The sequence below is a fragment of the Amblyomma americanum genome, chromosome 1, assembly GCF_052857255.1.
Source record: "Amblyomma americanum isolate KBUSLIRL-KWMA chromosome 1, ASM5285725v1, whole genome shotgun sequence".
NCBI classification, from domain to species: Eukaryota; Metazoa; Arthropoda; class Arachnida; order Ixodida; family Ixodidae; genus Amblyomma; species Amblyomma americanum.
In genome coordinates, this window is record NC_135497.1 from 196346961 (window position 1) to 196372135 (window position 25175).

Below are 25175 nucleotides of genomic sequence, written 5' to 3' on the forward strand. Positions count from 1 at the left end.
AGGGGGTTGCTGACGAGCATTGCTGTCGTTCCGGAGGTCCCCGTGAGGACAACGAAGGGAAGCGGCAGGTTCTTACAGCGAAGAAATAACTCCGAGGGAGTACATAGTAAAGGTGTGTCGGGTTGGTCGCCTGGTGAGGCGCACGAGAGGGATACAAGGACGGAAGAGTTTGCAGGGAGTTCAACATCGTGAGAATGATGTACTTTGGCCTGGTACTCAGGGGAAGGTTCTGCCGAGGAGGCGTTGGGCAGGGCAGAGAAGGTAACTTCGGCTCGGGCCCAATCGACGTCGGCGGAGTGCTCAGATAGAAAGTCCCATCCTAGAAGGACGTCATGTGAGCAAGAGATTAGGATCAGGAGCGGAATTGGGTACAAAACGTCTTGTATAACGACTCATGCTGTGCACGCTGCGAGCGGCTCGACGTGCTGGGCATTAGCAATGCGAAGGGAAAATTCAGAGAATAGCGTCATAACTTTCTTGAGTCGTCGGCAGAGTTTCGCGACCATAACTGACACCGCGGCCCCGGTGTCCACAAGAGCGCACGTCCCAACACGTTCTACAAAAAACATCACTGACTTTTGTGGGTGACATCGGAGGTCTTGCAAATTTTGACAAGGGCGTGGCTCTTGGCATCGGGAACTGCGCTCACTAGTTTCCCGCTTCGGGAGGGCTGGCGCGACGGCGCATGGGGAAGATGGAACGGCGCCTCGGAGAAGGGGAGAATCGAGAGGTGGCAGCCTGGTGGTCTATGTAGGCAGTGGGCCAGTTTGCACGCGGTGTTGCTGCGCGAAAGACCCGTACGCAGGTGGCGGCAAGACGTCAGCAGGCGAAGAACGACTGCGACAGTGGCGGGCCACATGTCCGGCGATGCCGCACGCAAAGCAAACGGGCCTGTCGCATACAGATTGGTCTAACACTTTGAGCTTGTTGCTAAAGAAGTACTTGAAACCGAAAAATTCGCCAGTTAAAACGACGATAAGACGAAGGAAAGGCTGGAGGGGCGCCACGGTAGTTCTCACAGGGTGCCGAACAAGGTAAGGCTGGCCCTGCATGTTACTCTGTTGCTGAAACTCGCCAAGCCTTTCCCGCGCACAAAAATACACAGGCTTGTGAATGCATTTCCTGATATAGTCTATTTATCACGAACGTTCGTGTCCTGTCGAGGATACGAAATTCATGCGATGCCATTTGATCAGTACGTAATGTGGAAAAGCCAACCTAAAGAGTTTTCGAAAGCATGTCTTTTGCGTGCGATATCTCGAACCGCAATGCCGATTTCGATATTTTAGAAACCGAGCTCATCTTCGATGTTGACGGCCATCAATTTCTTAATGTCATCTTGCGCCCTAAACCCAAAGATCAAGCCCTCCGCCTCTCAACGCTTGGCAGCACTTGCGCAGCGAACAGGAAGCGGTTGTAATGAGGAGACAGACGCACTCCTGCAGTCGTCTTGCCCCGCAGTACAGAATGCCTTCGCGACAGCTGCTAGGCAAGTTTTATTCCGAGTGATGGGCGAGCACGCTACAAACCATAGGAGGCTATGTACAAACCTACTTCTTAGTGCACGAACCATTTCCCTTACCCACTTGTCTCCTCACCACATTATTTTGCCGCTTTGAGTCCTTTTTAGCTCTGATTGGATACAGTAGCGCAATTACTTTCGCGACGATCAGCAACTCGTCATTGGCCACGCTGTCATGGTACTTGTGACACCCACTTTTTCTTTATTGAAGCCATAGTTAAAGCGATTCCTATGACTTCCAGTAGCTTCATTTCTGGATAATTCATTGCATCATCATCCTCCTAGAAGCCAGCGCCTCAATTATTTAGCACTAATCGTCTGCTGCGTAATTAAGTGCATTTGAAGTTCGCTCCTAAACTAATGCACCAATCGAATTTGACTGTAGTTTCGCCTTCTCTTCAGCGGTTTTCTGTTGAGGTCTTGGCAACACTGTTGATACCGCAGTGACGCTTGTGACGAATGTGTTTGCAGTTACTCGTTTGGTTTTGCTCGTGCACTTATCGCGTTTTCGCGTGCGTCTTGTTTGACTGCAAAGGAAAAGTTGCGAGCGAAAGTTACAGCAGCTGACATGTGAAATCGCCATTACCGGTACCGTGTGAGCCGCTTTCACATTTATTGCTCTCGTTGGGACTCTGGCTTTTAAGCCTAAGTTATATTTTGTGGGAGGGCATCCACGTATCCCATTCATAATCTTCGTTTTTGTTTGTCGCCCGTATCGTTCATGTTAATTATTTGCTGGAAACTAGATTGGATGCCAGCCTCTCGATTGTTTGAATGTTTGCCTGTCCGGAATCGTCGGTTCGGTTCTGTGCTTTGCTGCATGTGCCGTAATGCAGGATATGACGGCAGATTGGTTCGTGAAGCTGATTGTCCAAGGGCGTATGCTTCTTGGGGTACTTTTCTCCGTTGCTGGTACTTCTGGTCTGCAGCCAAAAAGAGGAAGCGCGAGCGTCTTGTCTTATCATTTGCTATCTGCGCGTGCTTGGTATGTCTAGAAGCGTTCTAGAAGCGCTGGCGAATGGCTATGACGCTTGCGCCTCTAGGCTTTGCCGTTATCAAAACAAACTGCAGTGTGTTGGTGAGCACCTTGTTTACGAGGGCACGTACTGATGCTGGATGCCGATCTCATGCATAACGTCTAAACACGGAAAATTCGTTCGTTTCATGTGTATGGTATCCGCACTCGGCGCGTTTGTTCGTAAATAAGCGGACGCCTGCAGGATAACCTGAGAATGGGAAGCCAAGCGCCTTGGTTGTAATTAAAGTCTCAGATGTGTTCTGCGTTCGCTTGAAGTGTTTTGCCACTTTGAAACTTGTCTTTTAACTTGTTTCCCCTAGATGTTTCATGTGCATATGAAGCAAACCTGTCTTGCATCATTTGCGCATGTTGCCTTACAGAATGGGCTTGTTTCGTGCACTTTCTGCCAAGTGAATTTTAATAAAAGCGAGAATTATTTTCTCCAGTGCCACTTACAACAACTAAACCAACTCCCAAAGCCACACATACTGCCTGACAACTTTGATTTATCTTTCTTCTTTGGTAGTAGGTGTAACAAATATTTAGTTTGTTACATCTACTTTCAACTGTTTTAAACATGTATTAGCTGTTTACATGGTTGAAGTGCTGTGTCTGTTTTAAAACTCTATGAAATATCTTTTCTTGAAAAAAAAAAAAGCATGATGGTGGAACTGCTGTCACACTGATTATGACTTGCAATGCTCTTGGAGTAACTGAACTAAGGTTCCTGCTTTGTAGTAGATCAGTGCACTTTCGCTCAGAGCACCCAGCTTGTGTAATCGTCAAGTTCACTTGTCTCTTTGCATCGACAACTAAATGCACTGCTTTGAGAACTGAGCTCCTGCCACATCTTGTGTGTTGTAACTCATATTGAGCGCAGTAGTACATTAGCTTGTGTGCAGGAGTTCATTTCACAAAACTAAACTCATTTCATGCAAGTAGTTTAGTATGCCTAGGTTTTCTGTCTGCCGAGGTGTGTTATTGGATTTAAAGTTGCAGTTATGTCAACCACTTTCTTCATTCTATGAAAGACTAGCAACAAAACTGGCTTTTGTTTTGGATCAATGCAGCAGAAGTAATGTCTTGCAGATAATGTCGTTTAGGCAGGTCGAGTGCATGCTATTGAGCCTTGATCTTGTTGCTAAATGGCACGATAGCATGAGGCTTGGCCTTGGCTAGACACTTTTGCAGTTGAAAGTTTCTTTTTCTGAATGAAATGAAAGTGCACAGATCCACACAAACTAAAGTGTCCTAACAGGTGGTCAGCGAGGGTGTTAATGGCTTCGATGTCAAAAATGTGTGGGTGATTATGGTTCTATAGCTGTGCTGCATCATGTATAGTTGTAGGCTGTAACCTATTTGCTGGGTTGCCAATAGTATGTGATAAGAGATCAGAGTTCTTGGGTCAAAACTGCTAAAAACGGAAAGTGCGCTTGTATGTACATATTGTACTTAAAACGTATGTTATAATGTTGGCGACATACTGTCATCAATTAGCTATGTGTAGCACCTGTGCACCTGTTTCAGTATGTTTCAGAACTAGGTTCTTGTGCATTGGGTGAACTGCACTAAGTGCTAATGAGAAGCAAATGCTCATATAGTCCACTATTTTCATTTTTTATTAGTGGTCACTTATTGGGTGCACTCTGGTGTGCAGTTCACCAACACCAAGCCCTATTTATAGCTTTCTTGAGGTGTACAGAGACGAAATTGGTTGTTATTCATACCTTAACGCCATTTTCTTTTTGCTGCGGCTGTTTTTTTTTAAAACAAATTTGTTCTCATTAGCTGCAAATTTTAGATTGGTGCTTTAATTTTTTATGTTTCTGTAATTTCTGAACAGAAGAATGCAGTTGAAAAAAAAAAAAACACTGTGTAGCTCAGCTGTGAAGAGGTATGATCAGTGTTTTTTCTTGTGCTGCTTTGAGGCTGCTTCCTGTCTGACAATGTCAACGACCTAATGGCTGTTTCACTTCTGATTACACAGCTCTTGAGATAAAACAGGCAGCAATGGCCTGAAGGCGGATGGGTGTTTTCCTGAAACACAGCCGTGAGGAAACAGCTATGGTGCCATTAGGAGTTTTTAGAATTGCGCCTTAAAACCCGTGAAGTATGTTGGTGATCCTGCTCTACTGTGGTAGTTCACACATCAGGATAGAACACCACAGAAAATACATGGACGAAGAAAAGAGCATGACGACATGAAAGCTGACTTTCAGTGTCGTTGTCGTCATGTTTTTTCTTCATCCATCTCTTTTCTGTTCTGCTTCGTCCCAATAAACTACCAACAAGCCTGTCATGTTCATCCGTCTTAACAGAGTTCATGCATACTTTTTTACATGGACAATGCAGTGACCTAGATAGTTGTTGTCATAGAAATGTTACCTTTAAATGTACTGTTCCCATTGTCTTACTTGTGGAATTCTTGTGTTAAATTGTTGCTTGTACTAGAATTCTTGTCTGAATATTTTTACAGCTGTGAGAACTATTTCTTTTTCTGCGCTGTTAACTTGACCAACATAGCTGTGTCCTGAGCATTTAAAAGTGCATTCATTGCACTAGAAGAATTTGAAGGTCATTTTTCAGTGTCCTGAAAATTATTGCCCTTGGCATCCATAATGGAGGAAGTGCAATTTTATGTTACCTAATGAAAAAAAAAAAAAAACGCTTTGTCACTTAGATTCCACCACATGCTTGTCTAGTAATGCCATGAATGTTCTAAGAAAATGCACGAAATATCGAGGTATTAATTTTAATGCAGGAGTCATTATTAGCATATAGCCTTTTAATAAGTCAAGATATTCATGTCCACTTTTTTTTACTTGTATAGATGAAGCACATAATTACGCACTTGTAGTATTTAGCAATACTAGGAATCAGTAGGGAAAGGTAAGAATTTTGTTGCTTTTTCTCTTGGACGTTGCATGCTGCAAAGTCATGTATTTTATAATGAATACAAGTGATGTGTCTACTACTGTCTACTTACCACATAGAAATGTGTTAAAACTGCATCTTCCTTCTTTTTCAAGATCCATGAAGATAGAATATATGTCAATAAGAGAAGTAAAAATGCTCACTCCTTTTTTTTTTGGCTACAGATCTTGTCCTGAAAGTTAATGTCTTTGACCTCACTGAATGAAAGTATACTGAGTGCTAACCAAAAAGTGCCGTTTATTTAGTTTTGAAGGTCACATCGACAACATTTCCCCTTATCTGAGCAATCTGGTCCTGAATAAAATATCTTCTGTGCTGTCTAATCATTTGGAGGTGCCTGTAACCGTTACACTTCCCTTCACAATGTTGGAAGAATGTGCACTCCACACCTGAACAATCCAAAAACATGTTTATGCTGGAGGCACCCTCTTCAACTGAGCAGTTGGTATCATTTGGCGAGCGGCTGTCACTATTTATTGTATGATCGGCAAAGTGTGCTTTTGAAAGGTTAGTTCACTTATCAGTGTTCAACAATCGTAGCATAATGGTAATACTGTTAGGTATGGAGGCCCACCCCATCCCCGAAGAGTGGAGCTGTTCCCACACACTCTGTAGAAGCTGTTCACGATAAAAAAGAGACTGCTTCTAAAGGATCCTGCCTGGCCGTTGTTCACACTTTTTGCCCCTTTATTCTGCTGTGTTCGGACAATAATGCCCTAAAGAAACTGCTTTGCCGGTGGATGCTTTCTACACAGCATAAGGCTGCAACTTTTGACGAATTCCACTGATTGATTTGGAGAGAGATGCTGAATCCACGCCGGAGCAACTGAATCTCCCTCGAGGCAGCCCAGTCCTAATCAGCCAGCAGAGCACAAACATGCTTCAGTAGGGAGCCCAGTGGAAGCCCTTATGTGCAGCCAGTTCCTGAAGTTGATCCTGACATCTATCCCCAGATTTGCACTTAACGACTAGCAATGGTGACTGGTCGTATCTTGCACATAGCTTGTTAGGTCTTCTTTTCACTTCTCTTTTCACGTCTCTTCTTTTCAGCTCTGTATTTCTCTATTACAAAATGGAGAAGCAAATTTTCCACTTGCCTTAGTAGACACGTGTGTTTGCCAACTTGGTTGCACCTTCTTGATGGTTCCGACTGCACTCACCTTTAATTTATTTCAAACTTTCTTCTCGCTGCCTTTATACTGTTCTCCTTGGAGTAGGCAACTCCCTGTAGCTAACATTTTTGTGTGTGGTTGTTGTATGGCCCCCATTAAGAAGGCTGAGCTGGATGACACTGAGTGCACCGATGTGTGACTGCACACTTGATATGGGTTCGTGGCATTCTTTACAGGAGGGTGGTGCTTTTTATCTCCAATTGGTTAGAGCTGTGATTGTTGTATTTTTGTTTTTCACTTGTGCTATGGCTATTACATGAGTTGTTAGGGTGAGAGAGAGAGAAAGGCACTTTATTGAAGAGTTAGATATTCAGCAGTCAAAATATCCTGGGCATGAAGCACTAGAGCATGCTGGTCGTCAAGCGGGTCCAACGCGAGCCAGGTGCTCCAGGTGGGAGGCGGGGACGAGAGGGCAAGGGTGTTCGTAGGGCTATAGGGCTACTGGGCACTGAAAGAGGCAGTACTCCCGATTGGCATAGGGTGACGGGAAGTTGGGGCTGGAGGGGTCAGACTGCATGTGAAAGAACTGCAGGCGAGCTGCGGTAAAAAGGGTGTTGGTGTGAAGCTTTTGGAGAGTATGGGCCTGGCAATGCTGAGTTGAGGGGGGGGGGGGGTCTGGGGAGCGTCTGAAAAAGCCGTTGGGGAGGTATGTGTTGCGTTCCTTAATTATAATGCGTTTGTAGCACCCAGCCTTGTCACAGGTCAGAGAGCTTGACCAGAGGATCATAGGCACCTGGATAGGAATTTCATGTGCAAGCTTGTAGACCAGCTTATTGCCTGTGATCCCAGCATGGCATGGGATCGACCTAACTGTAACCATGGTGGGGGAGAGGGTGTGAAGGGTTTCAGTGAGGACATCATGGAGGCCTGCAGGGATTGTGTGGTTCGAAGGGAGCGAATGGCATCCATGGAGTCTTGTGTATATTGTGTATATTGATGTTGAGGGCAACTGAGTGAATGAGATGATGGTGTGGTTGCACAACGTGGACGATTTCCAAGGTGAAATCAGTAGAAGATCGTCTGTATGGGCCAGAGGTGTGTAAGTGATGTGAAAGGGTGTGGCATTTGTGTGTAGACACATTGATATAAATTCACATATGCTCACTAATATACAGGGCGTTCCGTATTTATCTGTCCTGGTTGTAAAAAATTCTCCTGCGCAAACCACTTGTCTATTTCCGTTCAGGCACAGACTACAGGGTAGCTTATGATTGTCTGCGTTTTTTGATAAATAATTTAACATCAGAACTTGCCTGGACTACCCGGAATCGGCGAAAACTGGAGTTGTCTGCGCACAGAATTTTAAATCAAGGCGAACGGGATAGCTAATATGAGAGGCTGCACCATCTGGTGAACTGCGAGACAAACAATATCAGTGCTCGGAGCTGGGGTGGGTCTCGCAGTACCCCAGATGGCGCAGCCTGTCAAATCTGCTGCTCCGCTCACCTAGATGAAAATTCTGCGCCCAAACGACTCCACTTTTTCGCTGATTCCTGGCAGTCCATGCAAGCTCCAATACTAAATTATTAATTGAAAAATGCAGACTTTCATAAGCTACCCTGTGGTCTGTGCTTGAGCCAAAATAGACCAGTGGTTTGCAGAGGAGAATTTTTTACAACACAGACATATGAATACGGAACATCCTGTACGCATACACATATGCGCATGTTCAGTGTGTTTATTGTAAATGGGCAAGAGACCAGCCATCTGATAACTTGAAAACTGGAAACTTCCATGACATGTTGAAGTCTCCTTGGCATTAACTGTGCAGCTTTCATAAAACATTTAAGTTTTAGACAAGGTCCTTCATGGACGTATTGTCATGCCTCGTAAATTACATATGATTGACATTTCTTTCCTGTTTAATTTACAGGTTGGCAATGGAAGTGATACCTATTAGAAAACATTCAGGGACAGCATTGTGCTGCTGATGTGACTTTTGAGAAATCCAGCGCACATAAAACAAAGGTTTGGACATCTCATATTTTGCATCTTGTTCCCAGTGCTTCTTACTGCTGGTGTTATTGGAGGTCAATTTGCTCGTGCATCAAGCATAAATCTGGCCAGTAGCTATCTCTGAAATGCATGTTATAGCCTCCAGGTACTAAGGGGGTGAAAGCCAGTGTGGTACTTTGAGTGGAGCTGTACGTATACATGGTCACATTGCTCTGCTCACGACTAATGTTCCATGGAATTTAGGTATCTATTTGAAATTAACCTAGGGGCTCCTCAGAGAGGCTGCAGTTGCAACACATGACAAGGACTATAAATAAACACTAAGAACTATGGATCTCTCTTGTCCTTCAAGAAATTATATGCAATTTCTGAGGCGGGCACAGCTATCTTGGCTAAATAGGGCAGAGTTATTATCTGGCCCAATCCCAGTCATCATGCTAGTATGTGGGATGAGCTGGAGGATCCCTTGGATATATTGCTGTAGCTGCTTGTCACGTTTATAATTGGGTCCTTTTGTATGTTGTTTTAGTGGTGGCTATGATAAATGATTAAAGCAAACTCTTTAGTCAATTATCACAGCCCGTGGTACATATTCTCTGGCAAATGTGGCTGGCGCATGATCTGCCCTGAATGTAAACTTGTCTTAGACTGGAAACCATTTATTTATATATATATATATATATATATATATATATATATATATATATATATATATATATATATATATATATATATATATATATATATATATATATATATATATATATCAAATGACACGTGGCTGAAGACAGGTCTCTTTCATGGGAATCCCTTTGGTTTTACTGTTCAAACTGTGGCTATAATTTATAATGTTGTTAACACAGCCTTACTTTGGCAGCATTTTATTTCACACATGCTATACTGTTTGTAAGCCCTGCATGCATTTCTTGTATTTTTTCCTTATAGTGCCAAGTAGAATCCCGGTCACATTGCTGTTAGAACTTTAATTCCGCAGGTTTGCTACACGGATAAAGGGCGTGCATGAAATTTTGTCCCTAAACTCCAGAATCAGCACAGCTGCTAGCTTGGGCCTCATTAAACTTATGCCTTCAGCCAATTTCATTTTTTATCAAAAGGCTGACACTGAGCTTTTGGGCAGATTTCAACACGGAGGGGTATGAGGCTTTCGGAGCAGTGATGTAGCTTTCACAAAAAACTACATCGCAGCTCGCAGGAAACGTCTCGCAAGAGGTATGGCATATGAGGCTAGAGGTCCCAAAGCGACACTTGGGCTATGAGGTATACTGTAGTGGGACTCCGGCAATTTCGACTACCTGTGGATCCTTAACATGCTCTGACATCGCGCAGTGCATGGGCGCCTTCTGCATTTTGCTTCTTTCAAAGCGCAGCTGCCATGGCTGGGGTTGAGCTCAACTGCTCCAGCTAAGTAGTCGAGTGCCCAAACACTATGCCACTGCGAATGGTTCAGAAAAGTAATGTCTGTGCACTAACACTGAATATTCTTTAAAGGCATGCTATACTGCTGAAATAAGTGCATATGTGCCTATCATGTTTGAAAGCACAAGGGCAGTGGACTTATTTTTTGTATTGTATTGGGAAATAATTTGTCACCTTTTTATAAGTTTCTATATAAATTGGCACCAATACATGGGGCTCAGGAGTTCAATGACAGAGATTTCTGCTCTTTGCAGGAAGGACATGCAATGCATAATAAGCTTTTAAGGACAAAGAGTTTTTGTGGGATTTCTTTTAGTGAGGCACAGAGTTTGCAGTATTTGTAATTTTAATCGGAGTGTACTGAGCTGAAGCTTAACGTGGTGCGCTTTTTTTTGTATGTGACGCTACCTGGATGAGCTAACCATGTAATGCATTGTGACGCTTTAGCAAAGTGGCGATGCAGCACAGCTGCTTTTGATGAGACTCCAAAGAGATAAGGCTCTGTTTAAAACCTCGCATTGGAATGCTCTGCCAATTACGCCGAAGTACACCGTTGTATTAAGCCTGCTTACGTAATGCTACAAATAGGTGGTTTTTGATGTGATCTCCAAAATACTACTCCAGCAACCAAGTGCCAGGGTAAATGTGAGGTGGTGAAGGCTACTGCCTAATGTGCGTGGGCATGACTCTGGTCTCTTCTCCTGATTTGTGATGAGAAAGATGATCTATGGAATCCAACCCTGTTCCATTTCACTTTCTAACCTTGCATCGCCTAGTCTTAGTACACAGTTTGTGCGAATTTTCAGCATCTGGCTTGACAACACTGCCAGCATAGTGCGAAACAGACACTGCAAGTTCATATGCAAAGAAAACATGGCTTTTAAGAGGCTTAAGTAGTGCTAAATATCGGCCCTGCTAGATTTATTGGGCTTTTGTGCAGCATTGTCATGCGTTCCAATGGATCAGTGTATGACCACAAATAAGGTTTCGTATGTGTTACAACAGATAGCCCAATTTTACAGACCTCGAGCTCATTACAATACTGCTGTCAGTATCTGAGTTTTCCTTTTTGTTTGTACAGTAGGGACACATTAATTCAAACTTTCAGGGTAGAAAGTTAGTTCGATTAAATTGGAGTTTTCACTTAATTGAACCACTTCCAGTGATGCGGTGCTATTTTCCGCGGGTTGGCATACAACGACCACATTCATTATCTTGAGTTTGTGTCATTACCAGGCATCTTCCACCACATGAGCTTGAAGCATGGTTGCAGTGTGAGGAAATCATCTGAACCAAGTCCATTTGTTGCATACGCTTAAAGAGATGTCAGGGAAATGCATGGGACGCTCATGGCAATACCAAGACCATGTGTGGAAGAAAATGGCAGTGCTCCTTTAGGAGAGGACTGCGCATGCATGATGAAACACTTCATTGCAAAATGCATGGCCATTTCACACTACATGAAATTGTCTGTGCTATACTCTGAAATGGCGATGGTGTGATTGTGGCGTTGCTTCAGCATCATGATTCAAAGTAAGCAAAGTGCCCGTGCTCATCCTGGAACTATCTCGGGGGCCTCTTTATCCATTGCAGCTTTTAGTAACAGTTCCTTCTATCATAAAGCATTTGAGTGTGCTAACCATGCTAATATCGCAGTGCAGGAGCTTATGATCACGGGGCAGCTTTTAAATCTCACAGGCTTTATTTTAAGTTTAAACAAAGAAATCGTGCTAAATTTGTATAGAAGAAAACAACTGAAATGGGCGTTTCTGAACATGCTCTTCAATTTTTGCTTAGAAAATTGTGCGCTAAAGTTACCAGTGCAAAAGTTTATTTATTTTTAAGCAGTTAGCAAATTGGGCTCATTTATAAAATATGCAGGCCTGGTCAAGACGACTGCCTACAATCCTGAACTATTCAAATCTCCTTGTAGTGCATTGATGTTTTTTAAATGTTGGCCCAAGTTAGCTGAAATGCCCCTTACGTTTGCATTTTTACATTATTTCTCAGTATTGAGCTGCTACTACAAAACATCAGGAAGCTGCTCCATATTAAATTTCTCCCTGCTACAAAGCCTGCTCCAAATTGCTCTTCACCATTCCCACCACTGCAGATGCCTCTGCAAAAAAAAAAAAAAATGTTTTGAAATAAGTCTAGAGTGCTCCGATTTACATGATCCAGACCTGCTATGTAGCATTGTGCAGAGGCCAGTTCTTGCCTCTTGCACATACCAGCAAGGGAAGAAAGCTCTAGAGTAGAGCTGTTTTCCCACTTGCTGGGAAAACTGTGAAACTGGTCGGCTTTACAGCATTGCATAATCTGGAGGATGTCCCTCTTGTCTTGGCTGCTGCTGCATTGTTGGCTGTGCTGTAATAAAGGCAAACAACATTTCTTTTGTAAGATTGATTTCAGTTATTGGCATGGTCTATCAGTATTACATGAATGTTGCAAGCAGTGTTACGTACAGTTTAAAACATAATTCGTATTTTTTATTACAAAATTAATTTCCTAGCAGATAAACAGCAATACCAGTTGCCTGAAACTGGCATGCCTGTGCATATCCTTATATACATAGCTAGCATTTTTGTTACTTTTAAGTAATATACTATATTTGATCAGGGTCTCATGGATCCAGATCTAACCTAAGGCAGCCTAGATAGTTGAAGCTTTTTCAAGGGGCTTTGGAAAAGCTGTTGAATGAAGAGAAATATGGTGTTATTGTGCTGCTTTTCACAGTTCGTTGTCATGTGGTATTCTCTGTACTGTGATGAAGGTTTCAAAAACAAACCAGTTGCCAAGGCCTCTTTAAAAAGACTGCATATATTTAATGTTTTTGCTATGAGATATTCTTGAAGTTTGGTGTTGCAAAATATAACATGGTCATTGATTCTTGAAGTTTGGTGTTGCAAAATATAACATGGTCATTGTTGTTTTTATTGCAGCAGTGTGGAGCTATCCATTCTCTCTGGCATTTACCTGTCACCAACCTTTGTAACCCTGAATTGTCACAGATGATTGCCTTTTTTATAAGGTGAGATGCAGTCTCTATGAGTAATGTAAAATCTAAAAAAGAGATGTGTTATCGTTGTTACCCCCCCCTTGCTTTTTATCCACCATGTTCTCATCCAGAAGAATGATGAGTTGGGCTAGTCAGATGCAGTTCATCTTGAAAACAAAATTCAGCAATAAAAGCTTAGTTGTGAGACAGTGGTTATGTCTCGTCTTCCTGCATCTTTCATCCGTGTTCGCTGAATTTTGTTTTCAAGATATTCTTATGCCCTGCATCAGTGTTGAGTTTGTTCTGTTTCATACAACAGAAAATTCAGCCAAACATCACATGAAAATCTACTCAGTGGATGTATTTTCATCTTTTCCTTTGTTAAAAAAAGTAACACAAATGAAGAACACGACAAACGTATTGTCGCAAGAGTTCATGCCTGGATTGAAACTACAAGAATACAAGAATTAGCAGGGCAGATAAGTTGTCAAGAAAATCTAAATATTGTCTCAGCATGTGAGATGTGAAAATTGCACGAAAGTGACGGGCAGGCACGTTTTTATCGCCACCTGCAATATTTCAAACAAAAAGATACTAGTGACAAGCGCGACTTCGTTCGCACACTTGTTGTTACAGTTTTCATTGAATTCTGTTTCGTGGAATTTTTGTTCTATTGTGATCCTGATTGTGGTGTAGTCCTTCCCACAGTGTGTGTAGTACCACATTAAATATGACTAAAAATAACTACCTTGATTTTTAATAACAAAATAACAAGATTTCAGTTTGGCATCTTTGCTTTCACAAGCATCTTGATTACCTCGAAATTCAAATTTTTTTATTACCTGAAGGTAGGATACTATGTTTGTTTTGTTGATATGCTTGGGGTCTGAAAATGGGCAGAATTGGAGTGACACTCAAAGGGTTTCATGTCCGTGAAAAGTAGTTGTATTTGGAAATCTTGCTGTGAAGGGATAATTACAACCCCTGATTGGCTTCTTTGGTTCTAGCCCAGATTGCAGTATGTCGCTCTTGTTGCTGACTTAATGCTCATTTCATTGCATTTGATTAGACCTGTGTGCCGCAAGTGTGAGATGTGGCATGCCCCTCTGGCTGCAGGATGTGACAGGCACAGCCGGCGGGTGCCACCTGGAGCATGGCTCCTGGCGGCTGAGCCATGCTGCTGGAAAGCCTGAGTGCCGTGTCTCCCTGGTGCCATGCCAGCCAGCTCAGTATCCGGCGCTGTATGCTTGGGGCAGTGGCCCTGGGCCTCTGCTCCTTGCTTCTTTCAGTCTATGTCATCAATCACAACTCACTGCGGGGTCTCCTGCGGTCACCATTGCCACCACGCCCTACTTTCCAGTGCCGCTCGCAGCTGGATGGTAGCGGGCCTCAGGAGCAAAGTGCAGCGAATGTGCATGCATCCAGTGCCCAGCTGCGCCTCGACCCTCGTGTACTGGTATTTGTGGAGACACAATTCTCCAAGCTGGGCAAACAGATCTGCGAGATCCTCGAGGGCAGCCGCTTCCGCTTTAAGGTGGAGACAACAGGCAAGACATTGCCTGTGCTCACAAACCTGGACAAAGGCAAATTTGCCGTGATTGTCTTTGAGAATTTTGAGAAGTACCTGGCCATGCACAAGTGGAACCGGGAGCTCATTGACAAATACTGCCGCGAGTACAGCGTTGGCATTATTGGCTTCATTCGACCACGTGAGGACACATATACGGGTGCACAACTGTCTGGTAAGTGAGTTTCTGCTACAGCTGGGGTTCTAGAACTGGGTACAGCGGAACCCCTGGGTTCCTTTGGCGTGCTTTTGGGTTTCTTGAGCATGTAAACTCTTGTGCTTGAACCTGCACCTTTTCTTTACCCACTTTTTTCTAGGACTGATTTTACGAGGGGGTGCCCAAAAGAAACCGAACTAATTTCTTGGTGGGCAGAGCTTTTGTAGTACTGCGTTTCGCCACTAGGAGCGCATAGAGCGATCATTCAATAGTCAGTAAGCTGAGTGCTGTTGCTGAAGAAGGTCGGCGCCAGTTTTGGCAGAGCTTATAGTGACAACTGTTTTGTGTGAGTGTCGTTTTTGCAATGGCTGATTTTCGCAAACAGCGTGCGGCGGTGAAATTCTGCTTTTCACTCGGAAAAAGTGGAACAGAAACTTTCAAATTTTTAAAAACGGTGTACAAGGACGATGCTATGGGGAAAACTCAAGTGTTCCTCAATCAAATCCTTAATCAAAGTAACAGTCAAGCCAATTGAAGACTTGAAATTCACATTGCCCCAGGAAAGCTCGTCAGGTGAAATGAAACCTGAAAGCAATGCTGATTTGTTTTTTCAATGTGAGAGGAGTAGTCCATTTAAGGTTTTTCTGCAGGGTCAGACAATTAACCAGGCTTTCTACATGGAAGTTTTGAAAAAGTTCAACAATGTGCGGTGGAAGCGGCCTGATTTGTGGCAGTCAGGTGACTGATCTTTCTATCATGACAAACCCTGCTCACACAGCCGTCTCTAGTACAATTCTTGACTAAAAATGGTATGACCCCTGTTCCTCACCCGGCATACTCGCCCGACCTTGCCCCATGCGACTTTTTTTTTTTTTTTTCCTAGAATAAAAAGGCACTTGAAAGGAGCACGTTTTGCTGACGTTGCAGAGGTGAAGAAAAAAAGGGATGGAGGCGTTGCCAAGCATTACAAAAGATGAATTTAAATGATTTTTTGAAAAATGGAATGAAAGATTAGGCAGTTGTATTAGTGCAAGTGGAGGGTACTTTGAAGGGGATTGAAGTTCTATGCTTAAAATGTGAGTAAATAAGTTCAAACAAAAATAAGTTCGGTTTCTTTTCGGTACCCCCTTGTATTGTAGTAGCTCTTAGCAGGCTTTTCCACTCTATGCAGCTTTTCAGTAAGTGAATTTAGGTGCTTTTTGAGGGGCTGTGTGTCTGCATCCTCTTCTTGCATGCATGCCAGGCAGGAGGGGAGAGAAGCCAAAACACGTAGGGTTCCACGTTACCCTTTGGAACTCGTTGGGGTCCTCCCAAGGCTACAAATTGAGGACCCCTATGCTGTTCTAAAGGAGCTTTTTTTGATACAACTAAAATAGACTTTATTTTGAGCAGGTGTGTCATCCCATATTATTGATACATTTTCTGGGGCGTAGACTGTCTTCGTACTGCATAACCAGATTAAATGAGAGAATTATGAAATTTTCAGCTGTATATTGTCATATCTAGTGTCAGCATGCATAAGAAAGTGGGTTTTTTTGTGCGTGTATGTGTGCATGCACATGTACGTGCATGTTGTTGTTGAAGAAATGCAGTTTCTTTGCATCTGGGTGCATTGCTTGAGATCTATTGGCACTCTGTGTAGTTCATACACACAGAATTAGGCTGCACATATCTATTCCAGGCTGCTTGCAAAGACAGCGATGAACTTGCTCATGTTCCATAAACTTTTGACTATGGGTGTACAGGGCAGACTGTGCTTGGTGGGAACATGCAAGCTCATGGTTTATTGCTTTGTGCAGAAACATCAATGTGCATTGTAGAGCTGCCGCTCTCTCGCTTCTGCATCCTGTTACACTGTGTGGTCACAAGGCCTGCATATGGTGCCCACAGCTAATGCCAGCTTGAACACAGAACCTCGTGCTTGCGTGTTCCTGCTCAGTGGGGTCCACCCTGTACTTTCAATAATTGCTCAGTGCATGTGCATTGGTACATTTTCAACCGAACATGCGCTGGCTGCTTTCTAATATCATAATATAAAGAAAGCAACAATTTTAGCATTGTGTTTGTAAACTTTCTTGAGGTTTTGAAATAAGATATAAATCTTATTTCATTTCTATTTTTCGGTTTGTCGTGCATAAGGCATAAAGTTCGAATATACAGAAAAAACATTATATACACAAAGCGTTATGCGTAAGTATGCGTGTGTAATAATACTCCAGGAATTAAGTGATCGTTGATAGTAATGTTTTACCAACAATCAACAAGTTCTGTATGCTAGTTCACATAGGCATGCCTTGTCTTAAGTTGCCATTCTTATCTAATTGAAAGGGTCTGGTGAGCCAGATCGTGCACTCCATATTTTTTTTTTTTTTTGGAACCTATCTTTGATATGAGGACTGAACAGGTTGAGGCTTCTAGTTTTTAAATTTACCTGCGTGAAGTAATTTTAACAAATGTCTCCTCCCCCCTCTCCCCCTCTTCTGACTAGGTCTTCCTTTGTATATGCACACAAACATGGCCCTGAAGGACTACCAACTAAACCCTTTGTCGTCTATATTGAGGATTGCTCGGGCTGGAGAGACGTTCTCTGGTAACTTGCCTGGTGAAGACTGGACAGTGTTTCAACCCAACCATTCTACTTTTGTCCCCCTGGCACAGGCCAGGTCACAGCACGATGACATTGCTGATGGCAATGGGCCACATACCACTGTTGTACAGGTAATTGCGTTGGCTTCTGTTAATGTTCTGTGACTCCCCTATAATTATTTACTGCAGAGTGCAAAGAAGTTCATGAGGTAGTGCCTAATTTATCAGCCATCTCATTTGTTTCCTTTTACTTTTTCTCATGATTATCACTTTCTGGGAAAATGCATTTTTTTTACGGGAAAAAATATACGTAATTTTAGTTGCTTGCTTGCCATTCAGTACAATTTCTGAGGCTTACACTTTTTTTTTATGCAGTGTAATGTTTCTGCAAAATTATGCTTTAAAAAGACAAAACAGAAGAAAAATTCCTTTGAGGTATGAGCAATATATAGTCAGCATCTTTTCAGCAAATTGTGTGCTTTAAGGGAGACGCGGGTCTTGAAATGACCAAAAAAAATGTGAAGATTTCGATTTTGCACAAATGGCATATTTGGGATCAATACACTCTAAAGTTCCTGCCTAAAAAGTTCCAAGGTCTAAATTCGACCTCCAGCTACTAAAATATCCTGCCTGTGAAGCCCGGAAATGGCAATTTTGGAGCGAAATGCGGCAGGACTTGATGCCCGCCGCTCCCCACAATCTCGTTCCCCATGGCTGCCATCTTGGTTTTCTTTGAAAGCTGGCCCCCTTCCCCACTACCTGGTATTACTCACTACTGTGAAATATTTTTGAAACTCTCGTATTCCACTGTTTTTAAGGCCTCTACAACAACCTCTGAATGGCTGGCTGTGCACGTCAAATGCGATTTTTTTTTAGCTTAGTGTTTTTTGCCAACATGACTAGCCTTACGGAAGTTTTTATTGCATTTTTATGGCGTAATCTCAACTAATCTTATACCATTGAATTCAGAAAGAACTAAATTGTGGAGCTATGCTGTTTTTGTTCGGTGGAGTCAAAATTTCAAATTTTGTGAACCATAACGTTGCCTAACTATACTTCATAACTAAGGAGCTTGGACAAAATTTAACATTTTTATATGATGATGTGCTTCAAGAACAATATTATTAGCATAGCTCTATATGGCAAGTCTTTTTGGCTACAGCCCCTTTTCAGTCGAAACCAAAATGTGTAGAAAGAAAGTGTCTTAACGACATGTAAGAAAATAATTAGGCCTCAGTTATTTTCTTGTAATATGGAAACTAATTGAGATAGGTATACTGAAACTAATGATATTTTTGAAAGCAGGAAGCACAAACATATATATGCACCTAATTTCATTACGATGTCATTAATAAAAATGTTAATTTCAAGACCCGCGTCTTCTCTTAAATCTCTCGTTCCATATTCTGATATTTGGGGATGTGCAAATATATTAAAATTTCAGCTCATATAAGATGCAAATTTAGTAGTATCCTGTAACAGAAAATAAGAATTTCATGGTATTCAGATCCTAAGAACTGTTCATGGAGTATGCAAAAACAAAGGAACTTAAGAAAGCTGCTTATGCCACAAGAGATTGCCAGTCATGTCAACCTTAGCGAGGTATTCGTTTAGATGTGTCATTTTAATCAGTGATGCCAAACGAAGACCTTTGAGGATGAAGTATGGCCTGGATTCAGAACAAAGATCTTTAAAACTGTTGCAGACATTTCACTTTCTCATGTTTCCTGTTCACATTCACTTGCAATGCTTTTTTTGTTTGTTTCTGTTCCCTCTGCATATTTTTTACATTGTAGTAATTGACTCACGCCATGGCGTGTGATACAGTGAAACATCATGTAGGAATACCTCGCGGTACCGCAGAAAAACTGTGTACAATGCGGCAGGTCACTGTAACTGGAAACAGCTTAAATATATGCACTGACCTGGTAAAGGATGGTACGTGATGTTTTTCGTGAAGGAAAGCACACACAAAAGCTTTTATTCATGTAGGACCACAAAAATACATTACCAAGGCGGGCTTGGGGCTCTTAGTGCAGCCTTGAAGGCTTCTAAGCCTCGTCCCAACTGCTTTATTAGGCCTAATATTTGGGCGAACTGGCGAAGCACGTACAGACAAGCGTGAGGCCATGACGTTACGAAGATGCAGTGGCGTTGGCGTCAGCAGTGACTTTCTTTGTGTAGGCAAATGGTGGGACCGTCCACATTCCGTATGCTACGCTTGTATGATATGAACGTACAGTCAATTTGTGACATGCCAGCAAATTATGGCGCAGTTTGTTGAGCCGCAAGGCAGAAGAAAGGTAGCGGCATAAGTTTTCACAGGTTCATTGCGGTCAGATAGGGGCGAAAGCAAATGGGCAGCGGCCGTGGAGCAGGACAAGTTCAGCGATAGATCGGCTTCGCAGCTAGCATTGCAATTTTACATCGAAATCTGATCAGTTAGTTTGCGTCTCTTAATCCGCATGGTTTCTCTTCGGTCGTTCTGCGAACAGTGCAAGAATCAATGCCTGCAACTGGTTCGTATTCTGTCATGCTCTCAGCATGAGAAGTTTAGAAGCGATATTTTGTGTGCGTGTGATCAAAAGTTGAATGCAGGGGGCCAATTTTTCAAATGCCACTTACCCAGACTACATGACAAGAGCATCTCTCCATTCGAAAAAGACAACAGCTGCTGCCAGTCACCTTCAGTGTTCACAGTGAACTGCTGAGCACTAGACTCGGGTAGTAGTAACGACGACACATAGTTTTTTTTCATGTTTTCACTTTCATGACCACCTGGGGTTCTTTATAAGAGTATAGACAACTAATTTTGGTGGCATATTTTCTTCTCTACTATTATGCAGGAGACACTACTGCGCATGAATCACCATGTGATATTTGACTGCGACCGCTAAATAATTTATAATCGCATTTTTTCTGTCATGCTGTTTTGGTTTCGGCTTCAACAGCCAAACGATGGCTATGACGTCAAAGAGTGCTTTTGTGTCACGTGAGGTACGGAAAAACGTTTACATAATCACTGCTTCATGGTGTAAATTTACTGCAGCGCTGAAGCCAGCCTTCCTCAAGAGCTGGGGAGACAACAAATGTTGAAGCAGCGATTATATTGCAGTTTTTTCATGTCTCACGTGACCTGTAACACACGTTGACGTCGGTCCTCATTCGGCTGTTGAAACTGAGACTGAAACAGCACGAGAAAGAAGTGGGATTATAAATTATTTAGCGGTGTTGTAGGAGAATACCATGTGGTAATCCATGTATAATAATAATAATGCCTTACGCATCATTACAAACAAGAAAACACGCACCCGAAAGTTAGGTGTCTACACTCCTTTAGCGTGTACTAACATCACACAGTAAATGGGCCTTTAGAATTTCGATTTCAGTGGGGAACATTAAACCCCTATAAACCATAAACTTTCACGACCGTCAACAAGTGTGCCTTCCAGCACCGGTCCTAGAAAGCAATTAAACGTGAATAGGTTCTTAGCAATGTTACGTAGTGTTATTTCCCACGTTATCTGAATTTTCCCATAGCAAGTCAATTGGAACCTGGCAAACACAGTAAATACCACACCAAAAGCCAGTCTGGTCAAGTAGAAGGCACGCACTTCAATGCAAATTTTAAAACAAAAAGCAGAAGGACTTGAAATATTTAGCTCAGCAGAATGAACGTAAATTCCATTTGAAGCTCAAGGAAAACGTCTTTATATGCCTGCACAGCTCTCCCAAAGCCAAGAGTGCGAAAAGAGAACAGTTTTGTGGATCTTATATACTGGTGGAGCGAGACCTTGACTTCTGCGACAGATGTTATTTTCCAAGCAAAATAAAGCATATAAGTTCACCGTTCGCTCGACAAAGTTACAAAGAACAGAGAGATTGGATTTGCCTTATTCAAAGTAATTGTATGACTTAAGCGTCCAGTAATTTTCCACGTTCTCCAGAGTGAAGTGGCTAAGAGAAAACAGGAAGTAGTGTTCATCACAAGGTTTGGCACGTGAAAAAGTTGCCTTGTGTCATGCATCGCATCGTCCTACTTCTTGCACTAGCAATCGTTTGTACTGTATCAGCCCAGAAGCTGAGAACTGTAGATGACTAGTTTCTCGCTATACCTCATGCTTTCTCGGTTTTATTTAATCAGCGTAGTCACCCGCAGTAGCTGTGCTGTTATTTGCTGCCAAGTAGGAGCAGAGAAGGAAGCTTATGCAGCGCTTTGCCTGGTAATTCCGTCTGGAGAACAGGTTTAAAAAGTGCAGAACTATTCTCCAGGCATCAACAAAAATGTGTCTAATCACAAGTGACGCACACGCTTTGAAATATTCGCATACGCGTGTTGGTTTCGAAGGCAGCATCGCTTGGCGCAATGTAGGCATGCTGCATTTTTGTCTGCACCCTGCGTCACTGCCGGCCACAGCACCACCTTTGTTTAAAAAAGTGATGCTTTTCTATAGCATGCATGCAGTTCCTCCAGTAGTAGGGCCTGGGCCCTACCACTGCCTCTAATAATGTCAATAATGTTGCTATCAGGCTGCAGTGGAAAAGTCTCAACCTGCGCTGCTTTTTTCTCTAAACGTGCAAAAGGTGACAGTTCTCATAGCGTCTTCCCACTACAAAACTTCTGCGAAGAGCCCTTCAGAGACGCCATTGCCAGTGGTGGTCAATAGTCGAAGTTTCGCCCTGACGCAGAGTGCTGCCACCCTGGAAGCATTGCACGAGAAGTGCGCGACCCATGACAATACCAATAACTTGACAATGCAACAAAATTGGCTTGAATCACAGCCGTGCAGTGACACCGGCGAGCCAGCAATGCGGCATTAGTGGCTATGGCAAGAAAATGAAAGTTTACTGTGGCTAGCCTTAACTGTGAAGCCGTCGCACTGCGGAGAAGCCGAGTCATGTGACAATAATAAGCGATAACTATGGCAATAGATACATCCACGTGGCTCGGACCATGACCACTTGGACATGGAAGTTGCGAACAAGGTGGTGACGTGCAAGCGGGCTGGTACGCTGGTGCCCCTGGCAACTGGAGAGGAGAGTGCTCAGTGTGTCTGCAGCTACAAGCATGCTCGTCGCATTCTATACTGTATCAATTTTGAAGTGTTGCCATGACCTGTTCGTTAGGACCACCGTTGAAGTTTCTTTGCAGTGTGTGATGCTCGTGACTGCTTTACGAGACCCCTTTAGCCTCGTGTGCGATGATAGGAACACACTAACCGAGATCTCCACGATAAATCACTACGTCATAAGCGGATATACTTTATGTGCGAGGTTTAATACAAGCTGAGTCAGGGATTCTATGCGACCACATCCTAAGCGGGACTACTCCTTAAATTAGCATGTCCTAACGAGGTTGTACTCTAAAAGCAAGATTAGAGGCATGCCTTACCATTCATGTAACAGTGAGCTGCAGTTACATGCTAATGCAGTAACACAGTCAACTGTAGCATTTCCTTGATGAAAATGAAAGAAGAAAATAATATTTGTGGCAGAAGGCCTTTTGCTGAATGCACCATGCAAGGAGTCCTGTTAATACTATGTACCACACGATGGAAAAAATTGAAAATTGGTTTTGAGGAAAAAAAAAGGTGCACTAATTGTCTCACTTCTTGGCGAACACCTGAACCACGCCGTGTGGGAGATGAAGGAGGTAGTTAAAGAAGGAAGAGAGAAAGAGGCGCTGTAATGTTGTGCTCCGGATAAATTTTGGCCACCCGGGGTTCTTTGACGTGTACTGGCATTGCTCAGCACATAGGTGTCTTTTGCGTTTCGGCACTGTTAAAACACAGCCACCACAGCTTTGATTGAACCAGTGTCTCCGAAGGACCACATAATGCAATATATTATAATTTGCACACTGGTTAAAAAATGCTGGAAAATGAAAATAGACTGCATTCACATAGTTTTTGCACATGCATTGCCCATAAGCATTGGCCTAGCAAACTTTTCATAGTGACTGCAGCGACTTGTGGTGGGGAAAATATAGTTTCAGGTTATCAGCTACAGTGCTAACTAATGTATGTGATACATCAGACAGACCGTCTGATTATCAGACCCCACAGAAAGGTGATATACTTGCCGGCTGTTACACGTCAAAAGTTTTGCTGTGGAAAATGAGGAAAATAAACAGTATCATTTGGTGCAGGTTAGCATTGATGAAATGTCGCAGCCTCTATGATCTGGAAATTGTCTAATGTAAAATTTGGAGAGTATGTTTCTTTGGCTAGCTATTTGTCCTGTATGGTGGCTAGGAGTTGTCTGTGACTGTAAGTGCTACATATTTGAAAATCGATTTGATTTAACATACTTGACTGATTGTTTTATTGATTTAAACTTCAGATATTTAACAACCCTTGCTGTTCTTGTTCTCCAGTTACAGTTTATGGCATGTCTTTGAAATTCACTGCGAGAAGTGCTCATACTCTCTTTTCTTGTATTTGCAGGACATAGGGAAATTTGACGGCATACAAAGGGTTATTTTTGGAAATGGCTTTGGCTTCTGGTTGCACAAATTGCTTTTCTTGGATGCCATTTCCTTTCTCTCACATGGAAAACTAAGCCTGCCCCTCCAGCGTTATCTGCTCATCGACATTGATGACATCTTTGTGGCTGAACGTGGCAGCCGCATGATGACCCATGATGTGCAGGTTATTACTTCTTCCTCATTACCTGGTGTAATTGTGAATTGCTGATGTATTTAAGCTTATTAGAATGTCACTTGAGGACTGTAAACATTAGTGTAAAGCCAATCGAGATCGGTAAGTTATTTTTAAGAATGGGCACATTTCACCGAAAACAGAGGTTTATTTAAAGGGACACTAAAAGGAAATATCAAATTATTCAAGACAGATAGGTTATTCCTCGGGAACACTACCAACATTTTTTCTGCATGGAGAGGTGGCTGTGTTGCTGACAAAAACGCAAAGTCCCAAAACTCTCCCAGATTCAAACCACCTGCAAAAAATCAGCACAGTTACGTCTATGACGCATTGCAATGGCGCTCTTTATAGTCGAAAGTGCCTCTTCCAAAGAGCAGAATTGTGGCCAGAAACCAGAAAAGTGCAGGCCACCTCAGCTGTCCCACTATGCCCCACCCTCTATTGAAAGTCAGATGCTTTCGATAGAGGGTGGACCTTTCTTTAATGAGCCAAATGAGAGGTGACGGCGCATTCTTATGGTACTTCTCGGATATTTTTCAGCATATTTCAGCACATCCGCCTTTCCAATGCGCAGAAAACATCACTGGCATCTCGTTTCGCTCTTTGATTACATGCATATGTGCACGTCTGCATGAGCGCGTGCTAAGAATTGAAAAAGGCACTTTGCAATTTCGAAACACCCGCAATCTGCAAAAAGTAGCCAATTTGGCGAATGAATGAGGAAGGAGCTGCTTCACCGGCCGCCTAGCAGGCACAACAGAACGTGAATGCCGTTGAGCACTTGTGGTTCTGAACTTGTTGTAACATCTACATGCAGCCCGAGTGCACAAAAAGTTACGCATTCCGAGAACACAAACCCCCGAGTGCGGAGCACTGGGAGAGCCGGCTCGTCAGCTGCGAGCTCGCCGTCCAAAAGAGGATGGTAGAGCACGCACGGGATGCAGCCAAACTCAGTGGAGCCCTGGACTGAGGGACCACCCTTTGCTGAAGAAGCCTTCCCTGCAGCGCAGCGTGAAGACAGCGACACGCGAAGCAAGCAAGAAGACTTCTGATCGCCTAAATACTTATGATTCAATAAAAGTTTTCCTATCCTATCCTAGGCAAAAGATTCAGTGCTCGTTCTTGCGTCTAACCTTTGCGTCTGCGCTCTTTGCACTCCTTCTCTC

The 25175-nt window shown here is 43.0% G+C and overlaps 1 protein-coding gene across 1 annotated transcript in view; it reads left to right on the forward strand.

Annotated features, from left to right (window-relative positions):
• The first annotated feature begins 1980 nt into the window (after positions 1–1980).
• sfl (N-deacetylase and N-sulfotransferase sfl) overlaps positions 1981–25175 on the forward strand; it is a 51157-nt gene continuing 27962 nt past the window's right edge. The window contains 6 exon segments of the mRNA XM_077648217.1: positions 1981–2117; positions 8520–8614; positions 12982–13070; positions 14154–14779; positions 17250–17479; positions 23794–23997. Of these exon segments, the coding sequence (XP_077504343.1) occupies positions 14212–14779; positions 17250–17479; positions 23794–23997 (1002 nt within the window). The 5' untranslated portion in view covers positions 1981–2117; positions 8520–8614; positions 12982–13070; positions 14154–14211.